Below are 27941 nucleotides of genomic sequence, written 5' to 3'. Positions count from 1 at the left end.
AGTGATGCAGGTCTACTGCAGTGAATAGGCTAAATAAAACTTTGATCATTTGTATAGCCTACTACTGTATAGTTAACTTTGGCCTTGGTGCCCTGACATGTGGCCTTTGTGCTCCCCACTAAATATGCCCAACTGAAGGCCAAGTGGCCTTGCCCCCAGAATAGTGAAATTCCAAGCCTGGTGTGAAGTGTTCAAAACTAATGCTTTTCGTTGTTGTGGTAATTTACATGATAAAACTAAGTTTTGTTAATATTTTAGCCCATTCAAAACATTTAGTAAGAGCGCTTGCTTTTATCAGAGAATGTCTGATTTTATTAAATTTGGCGTGACGTAAGGGGTCAACCGGATATTTCTTTCATGATACCACCCATTCCAGTACAACAACATCCGGGCTCGGCAGACTCTCTGATTATGTGCTGCTAACGCTACGCAGCTAAGGTTACCGTGTGGATTCTAACAGAAGTATTATTATCGTTTAATGATTACAACGTTATGGGGAGAGTACACCAAAAGCCGTGACGAATTTATCAGGTTACCTTTCCCTGGCGGCTTTGTTAGCTGCGGAGATTTCCGTTGTTTGCTGACTAGCAAGTTTCAAAGTTAGCTAACTTATCATTGAACGTTACGTTAGAGCTTCATGGCGCGAGGTCGAAAAAGAGGTGGAATGTATGATCCTCATGGCAGCGGACCCCGCTTCCCGTTGTATCAACAGGGGCCTCCCCAGCCAGAGCGACATTGGATGGGGCCACCACATTGCGATGATCCTGGTCAAAACTTCATGCACGAACCTCCACCGAGGTACCGGATGCCTATGGGGCGAATGTCCGAACCACATGTCCACGCTGGTCCAAGACCAATTCATCATCCAGTGGATATACAGCCGATGGATTGTGGTCCTAATAATGACACTGACTTGCGTTTCAGTCAAGGCCCTTATGCGAACGATTACCATTCAGAAGCGGATCGTCCACCGATGGATAGCAGACATTATCCTCCGAGGATGTATGAACAGGGTCTGGAAGGGGATCGTGAGTTTGAGCCTGTGGAGCGAAGATTACCCAGGCCGATAGATTTCGAAACTGGACCGAATCGGTATAGACCTGTGGAGCATGGTCATGGACATGTAGATCCCCACTTTGCACCGACAACGTCTAATTTCGGACCAGACAGGCGTCAGTTTGGACCTGGGGGTCATTTTGGACCGATGGACCCTGCCTTTGGTCCAGATTCGCGTCAGCCTGGACCAGGGGACCACTTTGTACCGATGGATCCAGACTTTGGGCCAGATACGCGCCAGTGTGGACCAGGGGGTCACCTCGGACCGATGGAGTCTGACTATGGGCAAGATTCGCGTCGGTATGGACCAGGAGATCGCTTTCGACCAATGGAGCCTGGCTTTGCGCCAGATTCGCGTCAGTGTGGACCAGGGGGTAGCTTTGGCCCGATGGAGTCTGACTTTGGGCCAGATGCACGTCAGCGTGCACCAGGGGATCACTTTGGAGGGATGGAGTCTGATTTTGGGCCGGATACGCGTCAGCGTGGACCAGTGGATCACATTGGAACGATGGCGTCTGAATTCGGCCCAGATTCGCGTCAGCGTGGACCAGGGGGTCGCTTTGGAGCGATGGAGCTTGACTTTGGGCCAGATTCACATCAGCGTGGACCAGGAGAGCACTTTGGACCGATGGAGTCTGACTTAGGCCCAGACTCGTTTCAGCATGGACCAGGGGGTCGCTTTGGACCGATGGAGTCTGACTTCGGCCAAGATTCGCGTCAGCGTGGACCAGGGAGTCGCTTTGAACCAGTGAATCCTCACTTTGCTCTGGGGGAGGATCATTACACGCGTGTGGGCGCTCGTCTTGGACCCATCGATGATCGTGTTCGACCGTTTGATCCTGATTCCGAAATGGAAGAGGATAATTTTATCCGTGACGAGCAATTACTTGACACTGTCGCTGCGGAAGAGGAGAGTTTTATACCTGTAGATCAAATGCTTGTCAATGTCGGTCCGGTCGAACGGACCGTTATCATTGGTTCAGCTGTGGACAACCGAGACTTTGAGTTGGACAGACAGTTTGACCACGCGTCTCCTCTCTTTCCAATCGAGGTAATTCTTATTCTTATTATTAGGCTTTTACTCTTAAATCTTAACATTTAGTTATTCATCAACTAATCAGAACGGGTTCTCTATGAATCTAAATTGTTGCCAGTGTCTTCAATTCTTTATTATTTTTGTGAGTTAAGGCTCTGTCTCATTGTGCTTAAAGCATACAGGCTACTGGAAACGGCAAGGAATGTATTCTGGATAACGGGCAGGGCTAGTAAAAGTCCTTGGTGACACATATTTGCTTAACTGTTTGCTTAACCTGTTGAGGAGTGAATTCTTTAAGACAATGCTACATGGTTTGTAAAATATTGTTTTATTTTCATTTATCACATATTTGTGACCGTACTCCTCAACAGGTTAATAGCTGCATCTCAGAAAGCTTACAGAAAGCACTCCATTAGAATTAGTTCTACTCTTGTAATGTTCTAGAATGCAGTATGTTGCTGAAGGTGCTCAGGTGAAGTTTATTGCAGTTTGCCATAGGCTACTTCCCTCTGGGTCATTTACTAATCTGTTTATCGCTCTGTGTGTCCATCCTCTGTGAAGGGTGGAGACCCTCCCCTTGTTCTTTCTGCCCCCTTGCCTGGGCTGGGGCCTTCTGCACCGCCTTCAATGCCCACGCCAGAGCAGCCTCCTCAGGACGGTACCGCGGCCCCAGGGGCGAAGCCTAAAGTCACAGCCAAGGCTGCAGCCAACGCTCAACCAAAGTAAACCAACCAACCGTACCTTTTCCTCATTAAAGGAATTTATTTTTTATTTTATTTCCTCTAATTGAAACAGTGGGCAAAATGCAAAGGCTGAAGTCTAACTAAAGCTTATTAAATAATTTTGCTAAATGTATTTTCTAATTTAATACCCTCCTTGTGTAAGATCCTAACCACGAACACGGATGAGTCCACTCCATACTGCGTCCCACATGCTGCATCATAGCAGTAGTTTATACCGAGACCTGGCTGACTGACTTTGCACTTTGCCTGCCGTATAAATGAGGGCGTACTGAGAGAGGGAGGTGTTTTCACAAGAAGAGAGAGTGGACTTTGATATGTCATTGTATTGCTCCTCGTTTACCCATTTTGATATGTCATTGTATTGATCCTCATTTGCCCATTTTTCCTGTATGGAAGTGGTGAAGCCAATAGCCAGAATATCACAGCTTTTTATGGAGGGCAAAGTTTGTTTGTGTGTAATATTCTTTGACCTTTGGCTAAGTGAGTGCTGTGTTTAACTGCTTCTGTCTGCTGTAGGCCTCCCCCAGGGCGCTCCACAGGGGTCCTCTCCTTCATAGGGGTAAGTACCGTCAGCTGTAGGTAGCGCTGCATTGATAATACCCCCAAATCAGACATGAGATGTAATTTAAGGTTGTTATATGATGATGTTCCCTGAGTGTAGTGAGGAGGATCCTCCTCCAGGTGGCAGTACAGTCACAGAGTATAACTTGCTGGAGGCTCTCATGACCACACCCATTTCCTGAAGGCCAGTCCACACCCAGGTTTAAAAACTTGTGTGTGTGTGTGTATTATTAGATCCAGAGGCAAAACACTAATTACCAGGATTGTATCTTGCGCGCAAAATTGTATCTTACCCTTACGGGATACAGGTAGGCCAGCTACACAACCAATCAGAACAACCCAACTATCAGCTACACACCCAATCAGAACAACCCAACTATCAACTACACAGCCAATCAGAACAATCCAACTATCAGCTACACAGCCAATCAGAGCAACCCAACTATCAACTACTCCAGCACTGATTCATGCGGCGGTTTCAAAGGTGCTGGGCATAGAGCCCTGATTTGGGCCACAGATGCTCTAGTTCAAGTTCAAGTTAAATTTATTTCTTTGTCCCAAATGGGCAGTTTGATTGCAGATAGGATCACATACTACCCAACAATAGACACAACACACTACAATACAGACAGATATGCACAAAATAATAATTTAGTTGTGATAAATAGGTCTGACGATGCCTAAAAAAAAGATGAGTCAGTAAAACCAAGATAAAACTTAATTAAATAAGTTAGATATAAGAGGAGGAAGTGAATACCTCTGTTTAAAAGCAGACCGACCTGATGTTATCAGACGTCCGCTGATGCGGTTAGACCGACCTGCTGTTATCAAACGTCCACAGACCCTCTAAGACCGACCTGATGTTATCAGACGTTCACAGACGCTCTAAGACCGACCTGATGTTATCAAACGTCCACAGACGCTCTAAGACCGACCTGATGTTATCAAACGTCCACAGACGCTCTAAGACCGACCTGATGTTATCAAACGTCCACAGAGGCTCTAAGACCGACCTGATGTTATCAGACGTCCGCCGTCTGCTTGGTGTTTGCTGCTCTTTACAGCCATAATCAGATAGCATAAAGATGAGTCTGCACTTAGGGAAGCTCTTTAGTGTTAAGACACTATAAATAAAGTAAACATAGTGGAAGTTCCCAAGAGCTTTTACCTAAAACTAGTGTCATGTTTAATGTAAAATTACACTTTGCACTTCAGTTCATCATAAAGAAACCTTAATGTGGTCAAAATGTCCATTGCTCCTCCCTGCTCTCACTGTCGCAATGCTGTTGCTGAGTTACCTGACTCATGACTGATGTGAGGAATGCTGTTGCTAAGTTACCTGACTCATGACTGATGTGAGGAATGCTGTTGCTAAGTTACCTGACTCATGACTGATGTGAGGAATGCTGTTGCTAAGTTACCTGACTCATGACTGATGTGAGGAATGCTCTCACAGTCGCTGAGTTACCTGACTCATGACCGATGACCTGACTCATGACTCTCTCAGCTTTGTCAGAAGTGGCTGATTCATGTGTTGTCACGGTTTCCTCAGGATAACAACGGCGTGATTGAAAGGGACGATCTGAAGAGGTTTTCCTTCAGCTTTAGTGTTTTTGTGGGCAACATCAAAAACTTGGTTCCTGGAGTGAAGGTCCATTTCACCGTCTACAAAAACAAGGTGAACCATTTCATTCCAGTCCAACAAAAGTGTTTTCATAACCTGCAAATGTTAGATGGATGGATAGGCAGATACATCCTCCCTCTCTCTTCTATCTCTATCTTTATCTCTCAATCTATATCTCTCTCTCTCTGAAGACAATTTTGTAATGTTATGTATCTTCTGTATTGTTATAGAGCAGATGATTGTGTGTGTGTAAGCATTGGCCTTGCTCTAGTACACCCCCCAAGATGATCATGTGTTCTGCTTATAACTCTCTTGAGTTTATAATCTCAAACATAACTGCTCTGTACCAGGTTAAGTTTGCAGCAAAATTACCATGGTAATCTAGCCAGGTTAAAAGATGGCTAATTTTGTGTCATTGAAAACCTTTTTGATTTAGCATACCACAAATTTATGTCTCTAGCCCATTAGCCTTTCTCTGTAATACACCCCATAAGATGATCATATGTTCTGTGTGCGTGTGTGTGTTTTGTTTGTGTGTGTGTGTGTGTTTGTTGCTGTGTAGTACACCCCCTAAGATGATCATGTGTTTGTGTTGTTCTGTATGCTCTGAACTCAGAAGAAGCAGGAGTTTGCCACGGATGTGATCATTCCTCCAGGAGGCACGGAGGAGCTGGACAGTGAGGAGTTCCCCGGAGTCCTCAACAAGCAGGTGACAGCGCTGGGTCCGCCTGCGGAGAGGTGCTCTAGAGCCGTGTTCTGTTAAAATGAGTAGACAGTGTAAGGGTTCTGGAGAGCTTCTCTAGAGCCGTGTTCTGTTAACATAAGTAGACAGTGAGTGTACGGGTTCTGGAGAGCTTCTCTAGAGCCGTGTTCTGTTAACATGAGTAGACAGTGTAAGGGTTCTGGACAGCTTCTCTAGAGCCGTGTTCTGTTAACATGAGTAGACAGTGTAAGGGTTCTGGACAGCTTCTCTAGAGCCGTGTTCTGTTAACATGAGTAGACAGTGTAAGGGTTCTGGACAGCTTCTCTAGAGCTGTGTTCTGTTAAGATGAGTAGACATTGTAAGGGTTCTGGAGAGCTTCTCTAGAGCCGTGTTCTGTTAACATGAGTAGACAGTGTAAGCAGGGCTTAAATTTCACTGCGGGATTGCGGGTATTGCGCATAATTTGTTCAAGTCCCGCAACTCTAGCCATCATAATGCGAGAAATTCCCCGACACTTTTACAGCCTGTCTGATGACGCAATATAGCCTAATAATTAAGTGGCGAGTTGAATTGAACATAGCCTCATACAGACGCACACACACACGGAGAGAGAGAGAGAGAGAGAGAGAGAGAGAGAACCACTTTGCGCTTACGCAAATAGGCTACGCAACCATGGCAAACTTTTACATCTGGAAAGAGCTCCTTGGTAACGATCCTGCTAGCTCAGGTCCGTCAACACTTGATCCCAGAAAGATTGTCTTGACATGTTAGTTTTTGAACATTTATTGTATCTAATGACATAGAAAACATAATAATTTGCATACACATACCGCACTATGCACAACTTTTATTCACTAGCGAATTATAGCCTAAAACCGTCCAGGTTGAAGGGGGAGCTAATTACTCCATAGAATTACTCTCAATTTTTTCTTAAAGTGACAGGCACTCAATTACACCTACTCATCAGCAATGTGCACTCAATTGGACCTACACACCACATTAAAGATATGCCTAAGTGTTATAGGTTAAACGTCAATATGAGGCATTCAAATTACTAAATATGTTTAGCTACTAGTAATTACTAGTAAAATGCTAAATGCATTATTAAATAAATACACTCTATATGAATTCAAAAATATATGATAGAAACATATCACATAAGCTATCATTTTCAGTGTGTGTTTGTGTGTGTGGAGAGAGTCAAGCAGAATCTAGGATGTCCACTGTTGTGAATGATCCCACTACAGTATATATTACTGATGGCGCCAGGGGTGGTGGGGGCCCCAAAATCAAACACTTTTTTTAAAAAAAAGTATCAAGTATTGAAATCGCAATTCTTGACTTGGTATCAGAATCGACCCCCTCCCCCAAATTGTATAAATCCCCCCTACATGAATAACCTAAGGGGGGAATTCCCCCCATTTTTGAAAAATGAATTTTAAGCCCTGGTAAGGGTTCTGGAGAGCCTCTAGAGCCTTGTTCTGTTATGAGTAGACAGCATACTGGTTTGGCCTCGAGTTTAGCCCTGATTCAGTCTTACCTAACAAACTTTAGAATCGTAACAATCAGTGTTCCAGCTCCAGCCCAATCAGATTAGATTGTGAGTATAAGTATATATACTCTTTTGATCCCGTGAGGGAAATTTGGCATTTATCCCAATCCGTGAATTATTGAAACACACTTAGCACCGAGTAAGGTGAAGCACACACTAATCCCGGTGCAGTGAGCTGCCTGCTACAACAGTGGCGCTCGGGGAGCAGTGAGGGATTAGGTGCCTTGCTCAAGGGCACTTCAGCCGTTCCTACTGGTCGGGGTTCGAACCGCCAACCCTCCGAAGCATTACACATAAAGTAAAATATTTCAAGCCATTTTTTGTTTTAATCTTGATTATTCTAATGCTCTGGATGATTACAGTTTACAGCTAATAGAAGTAAAATATCTAGAATCTCAAAATATTCGAATAAAAAATGTAACAGAACTGTCGCCCTGAGATGAGCTGTAATGTAAGAAACTAATTAAGTCAAAACACTGGCCGTGGTTTCCTGAGCCCTTAATCTCTCTGGCTGGGCAGGGCAATGAACTTTTCCATGATAATTAAATGATTTGAGATGCACCTGTATTTGGAACCTTTAGTTGAGGTCTAATATCATGCAATTATTTTGCCTGCATAAATAGCATCATAAACAGCAATGTTGTGAAATAAAGGGAGCATTCTTCTCATTCTATTGCAGGATTCCAAAGGAGGATTGATCGAAGCGACCCTGTTTGGTAAGGTCCTGGTGTTGCCGTTCGGCAAGGCCGACTCTAAATGGACGCTCTTCATGAACGACCGTGTGAGCTTCCAGGTGGTTACTGACCTCGTGACGAGAGCAAAGAGAGCCGCCAACGTCAAGCCACAGTTCCCCCTGACGGTCCAGTTCACCAGAGAGAAGAGAGAGATGGTGAGATGTCAGCTCTTCATGACCATCCAGTCGTCTGCACATTTAGTATCATTCTTCGTCAATATCATATCATAAATAATATCATAACTGAGCATGGCTGTGAATTCTTTACTACCATTTTATAAGTAGTATAGTAAGCAAACCTGCTAAACATGACAAAGAGATGGTGAGATGTCAGCTCTTGGTGACCCACAACCAGTCGTCTGCACATTTAGGACCATTCTTTCTCAATTAATATCATATCATAAATAATATCATAACTGAGCGTGGCTGTGAATTCTTTAGTATGGTAATAATGGGACGTAGCTAGCTGTTAGTTACTGTAAAAGAACTATAACTCCACTACCACTTTGTGTTCTGTAACAGTACCCCTTTTCAACCTCTTACTTGTGTTGTGTTGTGTTGTGTTGTGTAAAGAGCTTTTGATGAACTGTAGAGAGGTGCCAGTACTGAGATGATGCCCTTCTTTTCTCTCTGAATCATCAGGGTGTGATCATGAACATGAAGGAGGGTTCCTGCTCCATCATGTCGGAGAACCATAGCAGCCTCCAGGCCGACGTCAGAGAGAACCTGAGTGAGGGAGAGCTGTCGGTCATGGACGAGGTGGAGTTCACCGCTCTCCCGGTGAGTTAGTTACGCACTGGCTCCTCACTGTTGCTTAAGTGTGTTACATACTCGCCGTTCCCCACCTGTAGCGCGACAATGTGATGTCATATTGACGTAGATCTCGCTGGCGCGCCAGGTTTTTGACCAGATCGTGCTCCAAAGCGGAAACAGAAAGATGGACGAGTTTGTGGGCAAGCAAGAGTTGCAGTTCGGAGGACTCATTTGTTACAGTCGTGAATTTTTAATAGTTTGCTGGATAAGTTAAGTTAAGTTACCAGCGAGAGTTGCAACATGTGGAATTAAGAGGAAAGAATAGAAAAGATTTATTTTCAACCAAAGGATGAGGAACAAAGGAACAAAATATCTTTCCACTTTAGGAAATTACACAGACTCAGCTAGCTAGCTAAAATAATTAAAATTTCCCTCGGAAATCTATCTATTTATCTATCTGTCTGTCTGCACACACCTTGGAAACTAGATGGTAATGATGATGGTAGTTGTGTATAGCAGCAACCGAAAGTCTGAAGTATCATCACAGAGGCCAGGTTTTACTGCCATTGACGCCAATGCCACTGACAGCTCAGATTGCTTCTTCTACGGTGTAAGGTAGGTAGCGATAGCCTTTTCACAACAGCGACAACTCTGTTCATGAGAATATTGCAACTAGTGTTGCGACCACCAAGCGCGAGTATAAATGGTTATTGTGCTCCCATGACGTCACATTGTTGCGCTACAGGTCGGGAATGGGGAGTATGTAACAGCCTTTAAGGCGTCTGCAGGTCGGGAATCGGGAGTATGTAACAGCCTAGTGTCAGAGTTGAGAATACAAGGTGGAGCTCACTGTGGGTGGGGAATTAGGCTGCGTCCACACTTCCGGTTTACGTTTGAATCTGAAACACTTTTGTTATGTTTGCGTTTGAATCTGAAACACTTTTGTTATGTTTGCGTTTGAATCTGAAACACTTTTGTTATGTTTACGTTTGAATCTGAAACACTTTTGTTATGTTTGCGTTTGAATCTGAAACACTTTTGTTATGTTTACGTTTGAATCTTTTATGTTTGTTTTGTTGTTATTATTGATTAGTTGTTGTTGTTTTGCTCTTATCTACACTGCTCCAGCATTTTTGAGCTACTGAAACAAGAATAGAAAATGCTGTCGGCTTCGTATTCATTTGAATACTCCAGCTTTGCATTTTAATGTGGACCGCAAATCTGCAAACATCTGAATAGTCATGTGATCTGTGTGAACAGGCATGTGATTTGTGTGAATAGTGAATAGGCATGTGATTTGTGTGAATAGTCATGTTCCTGGTGAGGTGAAGGTGCAGAGGCAGGCCTGGGAAGAAATAAGACACCAAAAATCAGTTGAATGTCCTCAGAGGCTTCAAAGTTCACTACAGGGGTCATATATATATATATATTACTGTATTACTGTATCAGAATGTTTTGGTCTTTGCATGTATCAAACTCATGACATTTGAGTATCAAATTGGAGAAGAGCCTCCGATGAAGACAAGTCACACATTGTACACTCAAGGTTAAAGAGTTCCTATCGTGTGTGTGTGTGAGAAAAAAGAAACACCAAGATAGTTCACATGAACAAACAGTAATGCTACAGCAGTACACTCCGATACAACACAAAACTGCCTTGAGATTGAACATTTCCCACTTCAGAGCAGGTATCGGGCCCCGGACTATCATGGACCCTAAATGTCCTCTGACCTCAACCTTGTCTTTACAGGAGGGGGCAGTTCGATTGCTGAAGCTTCCAGCAGGTACCGTGACCTTCCATTCGAGTGCCAAAAACAGAGAGATGAAGCAGATGAGCGAGGTGAATGCCTCCATGAAGAGCAAGGTGAGTAGGACTGGCAGCAGGAACTGTCTTTGATTTCTGCTCCTCAGAGAACAATCATAACAATGGTTTTGTCAAAATCAGAACGCCTGTAACTTGAGGGCTCTTCCATTTGTGTACAAATCAGTTTGAAACTGGGACAAGTTCTGTCAGAGTGTGAAATAAACAGCAAACAAATAAACAGCAAACAAACCGGTATAAACAAATAAACAGCAAACAAATCGGTATAAACAAATAAACAGGAAAACAAACCGGTAAATAAACGGCAAACAAACCAGTATGAACAAATAAACGGCAAACACGGGTATAAACAAATAAACAGCAAACAAACCGGTATAAACCCGGTAGTATTTTCGAATGATGGTGCTTCCCACCCTCATTTCTCCCCTGAGACGAGAGATCTCTGTATTTCTTGCCTGGAAAGACTGGGGAAAGGGAATAGTCTTGTTTTGCCTTCCTGTGTTCGGAACATCAACCTACCAGAGAGGCCTACCCGGCTCCCGAAAGACAGGAACGTTACTGTGGTTATCAAGAAACTGTTGACGCTCAGGATGAGCTATAATATGTTTTGATGGCATCCAGACCGGTTTCGTGTCTGATATTAGCGAGCTAGCTCGAGCCCTCCGTATGTTCGTCGTTATGTGTAAGTTTTGACAAGTTTGTTCATATATTTCTTTTTAATTAAAAGTTTACATTCATGTTGGTTGTGGTTTATTTTATAGTCCTTAATGTTGCTCCATTAGGCTACAGTATGTAGCCTATTGGAGAAATAGTGATTTAATTTGGGGGGAAAGGTTGACTACGCTTCATAACTGGAGCTATGAAGCTACTCTGTTGCCTTTAAAATGACGATAGCCTAGCGGAATGATAGTCCTGCCTTGCATCATCTTTTATTGTGCAAGTGTAACTTGTATAATAGCCTATATTAGTAAGTAATATCACATTACATATTAGGCTGAATGGATAATGATTTTGCTGTCCTTCCACAATAATGTTGAACGTTGGTGGGGGAGAATCCCCCCAATGTAATTTACAGAGATCGTACCATACTGAACGGTAATATTTTGTCACTAGCAACCTACATCTGTCTTCTGTCAAATAATGTACAGCTCTGAACAAAACCGTTTAGGAATTATTTCAGCAACAGTGGAAACGTGCATGTTTCATTCCTCCCTCCTGGTCCAGATGAATGAAACTGGCATGGGGGACAAAATAAGCATGCAGTTTAAACTATCAAACAACCTACAACTTCGATATATTACAACATATACTAAATGTGTGTTACTTAACATCAGAAGTCATCACTACCTGTAGTATTGTGTATAGTATGTGTGTTCATCTAACCAATGACATTGCTGTCAGCAGCAGTAGGCTATGAAGTTTCATATCAGATGAGTGGCCTGGCAGGGCAGGGAAGGGCAGTGCATTCTGGGAGTTGTTGGCTGTCATCCACATGAGCCAAAAATACTTTCACATTCATCTTTCCAGTGGTGAAATGCTCATTTAATGATAGCCAATACTGCGGTGGTATTTTGGCTGTAGCCTACTCCTACTATCCTGCTTATGATTTCACATAGGACGGCAGAATGTCACATTCTTACCTTATTATTACCTCGTATTTAACACTGTTGCATGCCATTGGTTCATTCAAATTCACTTCACCAGAGAGGTCTCGCCCATTTCAGAGTCTACACCTTGACATAGTGTTTTCCAAACTTCCCATATCACCAGAGACATGTAATCCAGAGAACAGCCTTTATGACACAGAGATATCGCTGCCACACAGGAGGCCCTGGTGTCCTGTTTTGGATGTGATGCTCTCACTACTTCATCTGGATCGCTCTAAACCCCAACACGAAGCCCCAGCAGTGGTGTGACTGGCTGGGGCACCTGTACTGTACGCTGGCAACCCGATTCATACCCCGTGGTCCTTTCCTAATCCCACCCCGACTCTCTCTCTATCTCTATCTCATTAAAAGACATTTAACCCCCAAAAAAAAAAAAAAAAAAAACCCAACACGATGTCATATTATAAAACCAATTTGAAATGTTCAGCTTTTGATGATTTCTATGTTTTCCTCCTCCCCTTCAGTGGAAGCCCTTTGGATCAGAGGCAACGGTGGAAAAGGAAATCGTGGAGGATGTCTGCAGCGAGCTGTTTGAGGGAACAGTGCTTCGACTCCCAGCAAACGACAAGGAGGGTGCCAACAATTTGGTGTTTAATATGAACAAGGCAAGTAGTTGAAGGACAGTGGCTTTGGAGAGCTTTGGAAAATGTAGACATTGTACAGATTTGGATTAAGCGTCAGTCACAACACTGCTTAAACATAAAGGCATCCTATTTTTTATATGCAATAGACTGTCTTTACCCTGTCTGTCAACATTACTCTTCAGGCATTATCTTTGCTGGTTTGTAAATAAACATGACTCAGACATTATCTTTGCTGGTTTGTAAACAAATCCGCGTTTACCTTGTCCCAGACGAAAGGTACAAGCCATGAGTGGTATTTACAAATATTTTCCAAAGGTCACGAAGAAGGTCGGAGAACTGACTGACTGTGTTAGAGTGTGTGTAGGAATGCTTATTGTGTGTGCAGGAGATGCATATGGGGGCTCTCTCTGTGTGTAATCTTACCACCATTAATGTTTCACATTTGAATTTGAATTGACCCCAAAGCAGTTCCATTAATGTCCATTTTTTTTTAAAGCCATCCTTATGTTCTAAAGCCGCGGGCGGTGGTAGTGTAGTGGATAAGGAGCTGGGCTAGTGTGCAGTAGCCTGTAGGGTGGTGGTAGTGTAGTGGATAAGGAGCTGGGCTAGTGTGCAGTAGCCTGTAGGGTGGTGGTAGTGTAGTGGATAAGGAGCTGGGCTAGCGTGCAGTAGCCTGTAGGGTGGTGGTAGTGTAGTGGATAAGGAGCTGGGCTAGCGTGCAGTAGCCTGTAGGGTGGTGGTAGTGTAGTGGTTACGGAGCTGGGCTAGCGTGCAGTAGCCTGTAGGGTGGTGGTAGTGTAGTGGTTAAGGAGCTGGGCTAGCGTGCAGTAGCCTGTAGGGTGGTGGTAGTGTAGTGGTTAAGGAGCTGGGCTAGCGTGCAGTAGCCTGTAGGGTGGTGGTAGTGTAGTGGTTAAGGAGCTGGGCTAGCGTGCAGTAGCCTGTAGGGTGGTGGTAGTGTAGTGGTTAAGGAGCTGGGCTAGCGTGCAGTAGCCTGTAGGGTGGTGGTAGTGTAGTGGTTAAGGAGCTGGGCTAGCGTGCAGTAGCCTGAAAGTTGTCAATTCCCGGCTTCCACCGTTGTGCCCCTAAACAAGGCACTTAACCCCAAGTTGCTCCGGGGACAATGTAATCCCTTGTAATATAGCTGACATATGTAAGTCACTTTGGTCAAGACGTGTCTGCTAAATGTAATGTAATGTAAAGCCATCCCTATGTTCTAAAGCCATCCCTATGTTCTAAAGCCATAGCCATCCCTATGTGCTAAAGCCATAGCCATCCCCATGTTCTAAAGCCATCCCTATGTTCTAAAGCCATCCCTATGTGCTATAGCCATAGCCATCCCTATGTGCTAAAGCCATCCCTATGTTCTAAAGCCATCCCTATGTTCTAAATCCATAGCCATCCCTATGTGCTAAATCCATAGCCATCCCTATGTGCTAAATCCATAGCCATCCCTATGTGTCTAAAGCCATCCATATGTTCTAAAGCCATCCCTATGTTATGCTGTGTGGCAGGAGTTTCTGTTGGGCAGTTTGCAAGCGTTTGTGGAGGGAGTGGAGAAGAAGCTGAGCTTCAGTGCAGACGATGTGCTAACGAAGGCCACCATGCTGGTTGGGGATAAAGTTCAGTTTAAAATATCCACCAACCTCAAGACCAAGGCACAGAGGGCCGTCAACGTGGAGATCCTGGCCGACACCTTTGAGTGCGATCACACAGAGGAACAACGTAAAATAGTGAGTCTGGTGAATGCTCAGTTGTCAGCAAAGAGTGTGCCAGAGAAGACTGTGTGTGTGTGTGTGTGTGTGATTTGAGGCACTTTGAAGGTCCAGAAGAAGCCCAGATCAGAAGGCAACGTCACAATCAAAGCCAGAAGTGTGATGTCATGTCTTGCCTTAAAGGCAAATCGCAGTATTCTAACCTGGGCCAGAAGTGTGATGTCATACCTTGCCTTAAAGGGAAACTGCGGGAAGGGAAACTATTCTAACCTGGGCCCTAGTTTCTATCTGTCTGTTGGTGTCCAACTGTTTACTACGGACAAAACTATAGTAAAAAGATGGGCTAAATAGTAGGGCTGGGCGATAAAACGATAGCGATATCGCAAACGATATATGTATCGCAATAGACATGTAATCGATATCAATAAAAAAATAAGTTTGATAGAACATTCGATAATTAAAGCAACACACACCTCCTTAAGTTGTCTATAAATAAATAGGCTAAATATATCTTGCATTGTAGCTATGTGCAACTCTACCAGAGTAGGCGATAGAAGTAGGCCTACCTCAACACAGACTCTCAATGAGTCGTTGCTCCGTTCTCTCTCTCTCTCGCTCACTCTCCCCCTCTCCCAACAGGCGCATCCCTCCTTAGCATGCACGTAATCCAAACATTCACAATCGTGCAAGATGACTGGCTAAATTGCTATTAAATCCGGTTAGCATTATTAGCAAGCTGCACGAATTTGTTCAAAACTGTTGCATTCAAATTGACTGCTAAGTTCTAATCATCTCAATCCCGATGCAAATGGAAAAGTAGGCTACTTTCCAAGACTCAAACGGCCCTGTCCCAAGAAGAAAAGGTATTCATTTGAAACTTAAACACATGTGGGGAAACTGAACAGTCTAACCAGTAGACTATGATAAACTAGCAAATTAAGCTGCTTTGTTTACAAAATTTCCAGGCTTCAACCAGTGCTGCTTTTAATTCAGACTTGTGTGCACATTTATTTATTTGAGTGTTTTTCATGATTGTGTTGCTATTTCTTTTCCCTGTTTGCTTTAATTGATAACTGAGGTGATTAAAATCAGAGGAAGGTTAAGTTTAAAATAAAAGTGTTTAAATTGAACTTTTTATCCTTCTGGTCCTTATCTGAAATAGATTTTTTTTTTTAAATCAATAATTATCGATATCGACTGATATGAAATACTTATATCGTGATACAGTTTTCAGCCATATCGCCCAGCCCTAGTAAATAGTCATGTAAGTTCTATAGTTTAACTGAGGTAAACAAACGATGAAAGCTAGTTCGATTTCGTTTTTTGTCTCTAGTAAAAAAAAAATCAACCCCCAAAAAAAAAAATGAGAAAATGGGGTCCAGGTTAAAAAGAATCCTGAAGTTTCACTTTAAGGGGTGCATTTATCTGCTTTCAGGGCGTTGTTGTTGGCCTTAGTAATATCTTTGAGTTTGGATACATCAAGTACCCGCAGGACCCTGAACTGTACTTTAAATTCTGTGAGGTGATGGAGGAGAAGGAGCTCTCCCTCTTAGAGAAGGTGGAGTTCACTGTTGTGCCGGTAAGTGTATGAGAGTGGGAGGGGCTTTACTTTTGGGATGTAACTGTGCTGCTCCCCAGTAGAGGTGGGAATCGGCACTGATCTTTCGATTCGATTACGATTATCATATCTTCGATTCGATTCCTCGATGCATCACAATGCGTCAAATAAATGTTTCTATTAAAGCCATATAGGATATTTGACTTGACGGAATGCATTAAGATACTTTATCACCCGGAGAGAAGAAATACTCTTTTTTGATTGGCTGGTGGGGTGGCTATTAATTCTGAATAACAGGACACCGTTCCATATCAATGGTTATGAATGGTAACTAATGGTAACTATAGTAGGACGACGGTTGCAGCGCTCTAGAATCTTTGGTTGCAGGCTTCGCAACAATGGAATCAACTGTAAACAGCTACAGCTAACTGTCCATACTATCGCTGTTATAGGGCCCACGAAAGTTGTACAACAAGCTGAACTAGTGAGCTTCTTTATAAATGGAACCGCATGTTTCCTTTGCTTTACAGTGGAAACCGGGTGATAAGCGGGATAACGGCCTTCGAGGTGTGTCCAGTTATACGGAATTAATGGACTCGGGCGGAGCTGATTTTTGCCCCTCGCCCTCGTCCATTAATTCCGTATAACAGGACACCTCGGCAGCCGTTATCCCTTACGTATAGTTCAATGTAATACAGTTTTCTATATTACTTCATATTTGTGTGCAAGATCTGCTCCAGTGAAATCCGTGTGAGACAACCATCTGAACACTTGCTTGTGCACCAACCAGCGGAATATTCCACTATTCCAATATTCCACGCCTAGCAAAACGGCTACTACTACGCCTTTTATAGTTATTGCACATCTGAAATCTCTGAAATCTGAAATTTTTAAAAAGGTGCGTTGGGCGCTTCATAGGCGCCCCCCGCAGGCTGCCTGCGTGTTGGAGACCTCTGACTCTACGGACGTGGACCAAAAATAACATTCTCTGTAGCCTAACTAGACTGAGAATTTTTCGTTTGAATGTTTAATCCGCGGCCGGAAAATTAACGAGCAACATTGCGTTATAATCGATTATGGTCGGCCACTGCATCGATGCAGCATCGGCCATGTCCGCATCGTGATGCACCAATTATTTGATTAATTTCAACACCTCTACTCCCCAGTGTGTTTTTCCCCAGGTTGGAACTATTTGGCTCCTTTGCCCAAATCAGTCTCCGGTACAGTCCATACGGTCATTCTAACCCTAGCCCATCTTTGTCACCTCTTCCTTCCTAGAAAAGCACATCTGAAGCTGGCGATCAAGCCATCAGGGTCAGGAGGTTGGCCGATCGCGTATTCATCCCGGCTCCAAAGCTAGAGGGTCTGGGGACTGCAGAGAAAGAGAAGGTGCAGTAGACTGTGAAATTTGTTTTTATCATGGAGGCAATTTCTGTGTTAACGTCCCTCAAAATAGCGACTCTTCTCTGCTCTGCTATGTACAGGGTTCTCACGAGTCAGTGAGTATATTTCATGGACTGTTTTTCTCTATTGGGTTTATTGCATACATTGCATAATTGTTATTGTTAGCATTTGATTTTTCCCACACTTGCTTGTCAACTTTCAATCACTTCAGGCAAGATGTATAAGGGTGTGTTGGGCCTAAAGATGTGTATATATATATATATATATATATAAAGGTGTATTAGGCTTAAAGGTATGTATATGTAAAGGTGTATGAGGCCTAGAGGTATGTGATCATAATTATGTGGTATGTTTCAAGCAATGCAAACTTTAAGTTGATGACTGAAAATGTCTCTCAAAGTGATGTGTTTAAGATGCTGTGGCTGACTGGTGTCTGCACAGAGCAAAGTGACGACTCAAATGTTATACAAATTAGTTAACCATGTTAACACAGATATCTGATATGGGTTAGAATAGAATGAATAGAATAGAATAGAAAGCCTTTATTGTCATTATACACAGTACAATGAGATTTAAAGAGCATCTCCGTAAAAGTGAAGTGCACACATAATTAGCACAATATTAAAGACTATACAATAAAAAATACACAGTAAAAAACACAAACAGAAAAACAGAATATAAGTACAGACTTGAGTCCAAAAAGCGACTGAATGAGAATTGACGATAGAGGTAGTTTATGTCTGGTGGTCAGTGCAAATATTGTCAGTGCAGTTTACATTAATGCAAATTTGCGTTAAGTATGGTGACAGCTTTGGGGGAGAAGCTATCCCCGAGTCTGTTTGTTCTGGCTCGTATGGACCTGAAGCGCCTGCCAGAGGGCAACAGGTTAAAGCAACACCAAAGCACTTTTCCTCTGTCGCACGCACGTTATTTGATTTTCCAGCACCGGCTTTGCAAAAAACGATGTCCACAGACAAGGTAGAGTATGTTGCATGATTTTATGAAAGTATGATTTATTGCGACATCAGAAGCAAGTCAAATTTGTAGTTTCTTATGTCTCATTCCATCGAACTACAGATCCGCTACCCGATCTGGCAAACTTGCATAGTGCGGTTATAGCCGATAGAGGGTCGCAAAGCGAATGCAGAAGTGCCGTTCACCCTTTTACGAGTTGATGAACCACTGAAACGATTTTGGAAACATTAAGTTAAGGTACAAAAAACTCTTTGATGTTGCTTTAAAGAGATGGAAGCCGGGGTGGGTGGTGTCCTTCAAGATGTTTCTGGCCCTGCTGAGACAACGAGAGTTATAAATGGCAGTCAAGGACGGCAGAGGGCAGCCGATGATCTTTTGTTCAGCCACCCTCTGCAGTCTCTTCCTAAATGTAAACAGGAGCCCAAAAAATGCATCAAGGCCCACCGGTATAAATGTGAGTGGGAACCCTGTTTATGTGCTCCCTCCCTGTGTTAATGTGACTGGCAGTGGGTACCCTGTTTATGTGCTCCCTGTGTTAATGTTCTCTGTTAATCCTTCCGTGTGTAGAAGAAGATGACCATCAATCTTCTGAAGGACTCGGTACAGACGCAGCATGCAGGAATCAAGCCTGACCCAGAGGGTCCGAACATTGCGTGAGTTGGTAGACATTTACAGAAATGTTCTGAATTATTTTAAGCAGCAATATATAACTGGTACAGTAAGCAGCGAATAATTTGAAAAATCGATGAGTCATAAGTGCCAACCAAAATTGCTTTACATTTGAATGTCGTGTTTGAAATAAATTAACTGAGTTAAGTTGCTAGATGCTTGCCCCATTTATGTTGTGTGTGTATTGACAATTTTCAGTCTTTACACACAGTATAATGGAACAATTATCTGGTAGTAGACAGTTTATAATTTGCATTTAAACTTCTGAGTGCTCCTTTAAGATGTTTGTGATCTCTATCAGTGAATAAGGCATGGTTTTAGAGGTATTACTTAACCAGATATCACATTATTAATATGATGGCTAAAACATTAGATTGTTTTATTCTCCTCTACAGTAAGACAGAAGAGCAGCCTGTCTGTACTAAAAATGCTGCTGTGGTAACAAAGGATGCTACGAAGGGGGACCTGAGTGAAGCCAAGCAGTTCACTAAAAATACTGTAACAAAAGAGGCTATGCAAGGGGGAGTGCATGAGGCCAAGCTGTCCAAGACCAAAGAGGAGTCAGGGGAAAAGGAAAAGAGCAGCAGCCAGAAAAATGTCAGCACGAGCCAGGACAGTGATGGCAGGTCTGAAGATCACCTGAGTCACCAAAGCTCAAGTAAAGAAGGGAAACAAGGAGAGAGCAAGGACAGGAGTGATAGGGGCTGGAGAGGTCGCAGCAGGAGTAAAGAGAAGTCTCCTAGGCACAAGCAGAGCAGGAGCAGGAGCAAGGAGAGGAACAGTGACAGATCAATTGTGCAGTCCAAGAGCAAAGAGGATTCTGGGAAAAAGGAGAAGACTAGTAGCAATAGTCAGAAAAATGGAAATAGCAGCAGCAGCAGTAGAAACGAGGACAGGAGTGGCCGGTCCGATCATCGGAGTCGGCGAAGCTCAAGCAGAGAAGGGAGACAAGGAGATAATAAGGAGAGGAGCGACAAAGACAGAAGTCGCAGCAGGAGCAGAGACCGCTCCCACAGGAGTCGCAGTCGGAGTCGGAGTCACAGTAGAAGCCGAAGCAGAAGCCGGGACAGGGGAAGCAGAGCTGATAGACATCCGAGTCACCGTAGCTCAAGCAAAGAAAGGAGACGAGGAGGAAGCAAAGAGAGGACCAATAGAGACAGGAGAAGTCGCAGCAAGAGCAGAGAGCGGTCTACCAGGCACAAGCATAGTAGGAGCAGAAGCAAGGAGAGGAGTAGGGACAGGGATAGAGAGAGAAACAGAGAGAGGGACCGAGACAAAGATCGGGGCAGGAGGAAGAGCCACAGCCCAGAGCGTAAAGATGAGAAGAGAGGAAAGAGAAGCAGCAGTATGGAGCGGTCCTCCAGGAAGCGGAGCAGAAGTAGCAGCCCCAAGAGAAAGACTGCAACCGCAACTGCACCTGCAACAGCCACATCAAAACCCCCCTTAAGTTCTGGGTCATTTAGTAAGAATCAGCCAGCTCCAGTACTGACCAGTGTAAGTGCCAAAGGAGGAGTGGCAAGGTCTGGGATTGTGGACGAGGAACTGGCACGCAAGAAGAGAGAACTGGAAGAGCTTAACGAGTTGATCGCTCGGAAGAGAGCAATTGTGGCCTTGGAACAGAAGAAACGAGCACCAGTTATTGATCCTAAAGAACAGACTGGTTGGAGTTCTCAGGCCTTGCTTGCAGACAAAAAGGAGATTCCGAAATGGTTGCCACCCTCCAGTCTTGATCGCAACCAAGATGTCAAATTGCCGACTACACCAATCAAATCCATTTTGAAGAAACCCAAGCAATCGTTCCTGGAGGTCACATCTTCTCCTAAGGTCTGTGATGGTTTTACATTCACCCTTCTTAACCTGTAATCAACTTTACTTTCTATACCTTTTAACATTTAATTATTTTTTTGTATAACAGGATGAAGGAGGGACAGTACCCCTGAAACCCTCAGTTTCCCAACTGCCCACTGGCCAGCTCTTTCCCATACCTGTACCCCCAGTCCGCCCTGATCCACCTCTTCCTCGTCAGTTTGATCTAACCTACCCAGCACATACACTAACATCAGTATCTGCTCACCCTGCAGTGCTGGAGACGCCCTCAGCACCCCCCCCCTTTCACATTACTGCGCACGCGCCTCCTCAGCGTCGCTTAAGCCCTCCTCCGCAGCAAACGGCACCCGAGGCAAAGAGTAACGCTGCTGTTCAGATGCAGCGCTTTCTTAAGATGCTCAACCAAGGTGTGGACTCTGGTCTGCTCTCTGCAATGGCCAAGCAGGAGAGTGCAGTCATCGAGCATAAGCATAACGTAGCCAGTCCTCCATGCAGGGAGTTACATAGGGACGAGCCTTATGATCCCTTTATGGCCGCTGATGATCAGGAGTACTCTGACAAAGATTACTTGCTGCCTCATGAGAGGCCTGTGGAGGATGGAAGTGGCTTCTCTCGCATTGTTGGCATGAAGCCAGGGCTGTATGTGGAAGACCAGTTCCTCAAAAAGAGCAATGTGGAGGAGGAAGAGAACTACCTTTATGGTGACCCTGTGGCAGGAGATGAACACAATGACCGGTACAGGCAAGGCCTTCAACAATATAAGAGCTCAGTACCACCTGAGCAATCCAGAGAAGAAATAATGTCTAGACAGACTCAATACCAAGAAATACCAGCATTGGCAGCACCTGCTGGTAAACAAAAAGACAAAGAGCAGACTTTTGATGGAATTCAGAACCTCATCAATATCCTAGGTATAGAACTAAATTCTTCTGATGTTAGCAAGCTGACAGACAGGACAAGAGAGCGTCTTTATGGCGGCAAGACAGCCACAGTGTCATCGGAACACCAAAAGCGTAAACATTCCCCAAGTCGGCACAGGAGTCGGACGGCCTCGTCGGACTCGGACCAATTTCGGTCAGCCTCTCCTGATAAGCCGACCAAACGGCAGGTGTTCATGAGCTTCCGAGATCAGCCACAACAGGACACTGAACATGACTTGCACAAAGGGAAGAAAATGAAGAGCCTGGATCTCCGTGGGCTGACGAGGACTATCAAGAATGCACCAGAGAGCCCTACACTAGAATCCCCAGAATCAACAGCAGGGTCACAGTCATCTACTCTCCGGCCTGATCCATCTCAAGCTCCAACTGTCCCAGACTATGCATACCCTTACGCAGGACTTTCATATGCTGAGCCCTCTTACACCTCCAACCCATATGTTATTGATCATGCTGGAATGCCTCCGCCTCCACCTCCACCAAGTGCTTATAACCCTTACACCTTGGGAGCAGGGCCGACATATCCACCTCCCCTGACATATCCACCACATCCTCCTCCTGTCATGCCCTTTATGGGGATTCCTGGCCCTGGTCTCCCACAACCACTACCACCCCTGCCTTCATCTTCCTCATACTCTCCTGTCCTCTATACCCCTAACCCTTCCTGCAGTCATTCTTATGGGGAACCTCAGCTCCCAGCGACTGCTGTAATCCCCATCCTACGCTCCCAGCCCACCAAGAACATTGAACAAATCAGCACTGTGAAGCCTCGCTGCCTCAAAGTCATTGAAACAACTGCTTCACCGGTTAAAGAGAGACAAACTGCAAGCAACACAATATTAATTCAAACAAAACCGACACTAACAGAGGAGGGTGTAAAGGAGAGGCAGAAGAAGAGGGTAGGCAACCCTCTACTCATCACTGAAGATGAAGATGTATGTTGCTAAGTCTTCCTCATTGCAGTTGTCTGTCCACATTTGTTTTGCTGTGCAGCTGGAGCAGATCAACCTGAGACTGAAGGAGAAAAACCAGAAGCTCATGGAAGCTAGACGGGCTAAGAAAAACGAGTCTACAACAGGTATCAGTTTGGTATTAGTGGAATGCAGCCATGCTGCACGAACAAACATGAGGCCAAAGAGAAATATAATGTTATAGTGAATGGTAAGTATTTAGTAGGCACAGTTGACATTAGGTTAGTAGTTTTTGGTCGTAGGCGTTTGCTTGTTTAATTGATGGGTGAGTTTTTATATTTACCCATTTGTATCTGGGATGTCAGGTGGTGATGACCTAAGAAATGATGCCTTGAATAATAACCCTCCAAAATTAGGGAATTGTTATTGTTGTTGACAGAACAGTTTATGTTTATTACTGTTCGCGTCATTGGTTGACGGAATCTAGCAGACCTAATGCGTTTAGATAAGCCGTTTTCATATGTGAATTCTGGACTGTGTCTGAAGAACCAGGTCCAGACTTCGGAATCAGGCCCTGTCCGTTTAACTGAGGCCTTCCTGGGTTGTGGTTACCACCAGGCTATGGAGCCAAACAAGTTGCAAGATCCATAACAGCAGGTTAGTGTGAGGAAAGCTAGTTTGTGGGCAAGCTATATCCATAACAGCAGGTTAGCTTGAGGAAAGCTAGTTTGTGGGCAAGCTAGGTTCATAATAGCAGGTTAGCTTGAGGAAAACTAGTTTGTAGGCAAGCTACCAACTTAGGGCCCTGGGTTTTCCATAGTATAGAAAATGCGGACGGAATTGCAGAATTCAGTATGCAAATGGAGTAACGTTTAAACACAGAATCAATTCTATTTTGACAATCAATTCTATTTTCATAAATTATCTAGCTAAATACACGTATGGGCGAACTCATTCACATATTCGTGAACAAACCTTGAGAGAAATAACACTTTTGTGTGTAGCTGAAATATTTTGCTCCATTTTACTTCATAAACAAATGGAAGTGAAAACAAAAGTGTTGCATTTATATTTTTGTTGAGTATACGTATATTGAGCAGAACATGTTATTATACGGGGCTCTGTACAGCTTGCCAGGTCGGCAGGCGGCTGTAGATGTGCTATCGGTTCGCTACAGATGAGCTTTGCGACTTCCGCGAGGTCTGCAGATCTAGATTTTCTACTTATTGTTAAATTGCAATGTGAGCGGCATCCAGCAGGTGAGGATACGTACAGTAGGCAGGATTATTTAAAAGCAACTGCAACTACATTGTGCGTCTGCCCTGATTCTGATAATTTAAACCGCGGCGGGCCGCCATGCTAAAATAAACGTAGATATAAACGTAGAGGAAACACTGAGTGAGCCTCTTTGTTCTCAGAGGTGTAACCAAGTGCCGTGTTCTGATGCCACATGTGATGAGCTCAATGGTAAAGCTGTAAAAATGGAAGAAGCACTGTTGTGATCTTTAGGCTCCTCAGGAAGCAACGCCTCTGAAGACTTCTCTTGGCAGCCGTTGTTGTGTTGGAGGACCACAAAATGTCTTTTGGACACCTAGGAATCTGAAGCTCTGGACTGCCTCTACCCTTTCATGGTTGATTCTGATGGAATGGCTATCGTTGTTTCTGTCTCTAAGTTCATTATTAGATTTACTTTTTTGGGGGATGGGAGTGACGAAAGCAAGGTTGTTCAAATTCTACATTTTCAACTTCGACAACAATATTATCACAATATACTCTACAGGAAAATTAGACAAAATAGAAAAAATTAGGGCTGAATGATTTGGAGAAAATATCTAGTAGCGATTTGATTTCAATTAATGTTTTCACCTCTGTCAGTTGGTTGATTTGATTGCGCTACAAATACTGGTCCATCATTTTCATGACATTTACTGCTAATTCTAAACTTTCATTCTTGTTTGAGAAAGGGTTGGGATGCGTTTCAGCTAGATCAGGGGTTTTCAACCAGTGGTCCGCGGCCCACTTGTGGACCGTGAGGACTTTGCTAGTGGTCCGTGACCATGGATTCAGTAATGTAGTATCAATGTGGGAATCAGTTATTCAGTGGTGGTCCTGGGGTTACGTAATTAGTAAGAATGGTGGTCCCTGGTTCACAAGCAGTTGCAAACCCCCGAGCTAGATAGTGGCCTTTGGGTTGAGTAATGGAGCAGTGATGCCTGCAGGGAACGTTGCGCCCAAAGTGGAAATGCTGTTTAGAGGGGGGGGGGTTGTGACTGCACTGAAATGGTGACATGCCTTACTTTGTTTAGAAATCGGGCAACAGTGGCGCTTGGTTTTTGAACTTTCCTAGGTGAGCAAACAAGGTTACAGGGGCCTTTGAGGGAAAGAACTAGGTTCCTAGTTACTGTTGAATACATTTAGGTTAGCTTAGCATAACTTGCCCTACCTAGCTTAACAAGCTCATACTAGCCACACATACTTGTATCTTCAGGGGCCTAAAATCACCCTTCACTTTAAGGGTGTGTTCACACCAAACAGTCAGGATAAGAACATTACCGTCCTACTCCACGCAACCTTCCATCCTTTTTGTTAGTAATGATAATACCATGTCTTTATTTGGTGTCAAGTGTTTGTCATCACACCATTCAAACTCAAAAACGTCAGCCTTTAAAAGCCATGTTTGTGCTGTTAGCATGTAGACTAGTCCATAGCTCAGTTTAAGAAAGGGGTGTGAGGGAGGTTCTTTAGACACATGATGGTACTCTGGGCATGTCCGGGGTAATAGATCCAGGACAGAAGTGCGCTTCAGTGTCCATTAGGCAACGTGTAGGCTGAAGCTAACGCAGTGTACTGTGCTGTTGCAATCTTGCAGGCAATGTTTCCAGTGAAGAGGTTAAGAATGTCTGGATTTGCGGTCACTCTCTTGTGACGTGGGCCGAGAAAATCTCCAGACAGTCTCCAGAGGTTGCTATGCCTCTTAGCATGGACCCCGACAGCGTGCGCATTCAGTGGAAAGGCCTTCAAGGCATGACGTGGGAACAGCTGGTGCCCCAGCTGCACCAGCTGAAGCTGAACTGGCCCAATCCTGACCTGCTCATCATCCACCTGGGGGGCAACGACATCAACAAGAGCACCTCCGAAGAACTGCTCAGCATAATCAAGAGTGACCTGACTTCCATACGCAACATCTTCCCCCAGTGCCTGATCGTGTGGTCCGACATCCTGCCGAGACGCAAGTGGAAGCAAGGCGTAATGCCGGTGGAGGCCGTGGACCGAGCCCGTGACATGATCAACTGCAGAGTGCATGCTATACTAGCTGAGCTGGGGGGAACGGCGATCACGCACGAGAACATTGGTCCTGAACTCTACTGCCCTGATGGGGTCCGCCTCTCTAAAAAAGGGATCGAGGCATTCAACCTGAATTTGGAAGACTTTCTGGAGAAATGGAAGAATGAGTTCTGCCCCGAACCTAAAAGCGACTAGAAGATGGTGAGCTAGTTGTATTTTTGTTGGGTATCTTATTTTTTCACTTTGCAGGCAGTAACTACTTGTTTATGCTGCTGTTTATATGTATTGTACTCTTGACTCAAGAATGTATTTCAGTTTTATATCAGACTGTATTTAGCAAACCTGTACAGTCAATGATCTGAGTTACATTGTTTAAGAATGTTTTATGTTGTCATGAATAAAGTCTTTTGAATAAAATAATAATTATTATTTCCTGATTGCGTGGATTTTTTTAAAACGTCATAAAAAATACCTCAATGAAAGTTAACAATATCATTCATTATCATTCATGCCATTTACATTCAATTCCATTATTTCTGTCCAATTCCATTAGCTTGCCTTGGACTTTTGATTTAAACTTTTTGCCCATTCTGGCTCTGATAAGGATAAATACTGAACTGAAATCAGACAAAACATGACTGTCTGGTTCAGGGATTGCTGAGATACAGGTTCAGATGCCTTGCACCAAGCATCATTTTATATTAAGCTTCTTAATTTTTAGCCATCTGTTTGTTGAGGAAGTCCACTTTGTTTGACCGAAAGCTGGATATGGGCCCCTCTTGAGATTCATGACCACCTCAGGAGCCCTTGACCTTTCCTCTGGATATCTGTTCGTTTGACCTTGACTTTTCCTCTGGATATCTGTTCGTTTGACCTTGACCTTTCCTCTGGATCTCTCTGTTTGCACTTCAGTCTTCTGGGAAGCCACTGAGTTCTGAAGGAAAGCAAATCTATCTAGATGTGCCATGATCTGATGTGTTGTCTTTTTGGGTGTTTGTACAACTTTTTTTTTTTTTTTAAAACCTGCTTAACATTACCAGTACTGCTAATCAAAGTTGCAGGTATTTTTGCCAAGTATCAACCAACAGGGCTTTGACTTTGACAGGGCTCATACACGTGGACCTTTTTTGCTTGTGGTCATCCTACTCTGGACTGTTGTCTTTTTGTGTACTTCAGTCTTCTGAAGCTCCTCTGAGTCCCGAGGAGGACAAAAGCTTGCTTTAGATGGGCCATGATCCAATGTGTTGTCATCGTTTTGGATGTTTCTAGAACGTTTTTACTGACTTAACATGTTAATGTTGTGATCATCAAAAGTACTCAAGGTTACAGGTGTTTTTGCCAAACATCTACCAACTGGGCTTTGAAGAGTCCATAGACATGGACTTTTGTTTTTATCTTTGTGTTATGGTCATCCTAGTCTTCATTATTGTTATTGCCCTTCGGAGCTGGAAGAAGAGGATGTGAAGAAAGCTTGACTCATCCTTCAAAATCAAGACCTTCCTATGTTTGAGCAATGGACATTTTTCACCATGTATAGTGCATACACGTGGGCGGGTGCTATCAAATTACATGTTACCCACGTGTCTTCACTCTATACTCCAGCTTCATGTTTTAAATGCCAAATTGTGTGTTTCCCACTGACGAGTCACTCTACATGCAACAGTCCTGATATTTTCATGTATGCCTAAAAATAATCACAGATCTGTGTATGTGCCCAAAAACATGAGTGTGTTTGGGGTGAGGGAGAGTGTACCGGTTATTTATTTATTGTTTTGACGTGTGACTGCTCTGTCCTTTGTTGAAGAGTGTGGGCAGAAATGGTTCATAC

At 43.9% G+C, this 27941-nt stretch overlaps 1 protein-coding gene across 5 annotated transcripts; it reads left to right on the top strand.

The window, feature by feature from the left end:
* The first annotated feature begins 387 nt into the window (after window positions 1-387).
* On the top strand, window positions 388-26542 carry LOC125311244. Of its 5 annotated transcripts, XM_048269121.1 has the most exons (18): window positions 388-2107; window positions 2654-2814; window positions 3352-3394; window positions 4949-5074; window positions 5637-5729; window positions 7955-8164; window positions 8651-8788; window positions 10512-10625; window positions 12715-12855; window positions 14346-14564; window positions 15982-16125; window positions 17383-17493; window positions 19051-19136; window positions 19548-20976; window positions 21068-22816; window positions 22911-22995; window positions 24338-24459; window positions 25698-25774. In XM_048269121.1, the coding sequence occupies exons 1-17, from the start codon at window positions 638-640 to the stop codon at window positions 24421-24423; spliced, it is 6405 nt and encodes a 2134-aa protein (XP_048125078.1). In that variant the 5' UTR covers window positions 388-637; the 3' UTR covers window positions 24424-24459; window positions 25698-25774. The 5 variants fall into 5 exon arrangements, with proteins under 5 accessions (XP_048125078.1, XP_048125075.1, XP_048125073.1 ...); XM_048269118.1 differs by lacking the exon at window positions 24338-24459 and having other exon boundaries at window positions 5640-5729; window positions 25698-26542; XM_048269116.1 differs by lacking the exon at window positions 24338-24459 and having other exon boundaries at window positions 25698-26542.
* The last annotated feature ends 1399 nt before the right edge of the window (window positions 26543-27941 follow it).

This window comes from Alosa alosa, chromosome 18 (genome assembly GCF_017589495.1).
Source record: "Alosa alosa isolate M-15738 ecotype Scorff River chromosome 18, AALO_Geno_1.1, whole genome shotgun sequence".
In the NCBI taxonomy this organism is placed as follows: domain Eukaryota; kingdom Metazoa; phylum Chordata; class Actinopteri; order Clupeiformes; family Clupeidae; genus Alosa; species Alosa alosa.
The sequence above is the reverse complement of the archived record's forward strand: the minus strand, read 5'-3'. Positions and strand labels throughout refer to the sequence as shown.

Coding starts and splice junctions, on each gene's coding strand:
- LOC125311244 (XM_048269116.1), top strand. CDS start 638: ATGGCGCGAGGTCGAAAAAGAGGTGGAATGTATGATCCTCATGGCAGC. Junction 3,395..4,948: donor GGGTCCTCTCCTTCATAGGG/GTAAGTACCGTC, acceptor CGGTTTCCTCAG/GATAACAACGGCGTGATTGA. Junction 5,730..7,954: donor CCGGAGTCCTCAACAAGCAG/GTGACAGCGCTG, acceptor ATTCTATTGCAG/GATTCCAAAGGAGGATTGAT.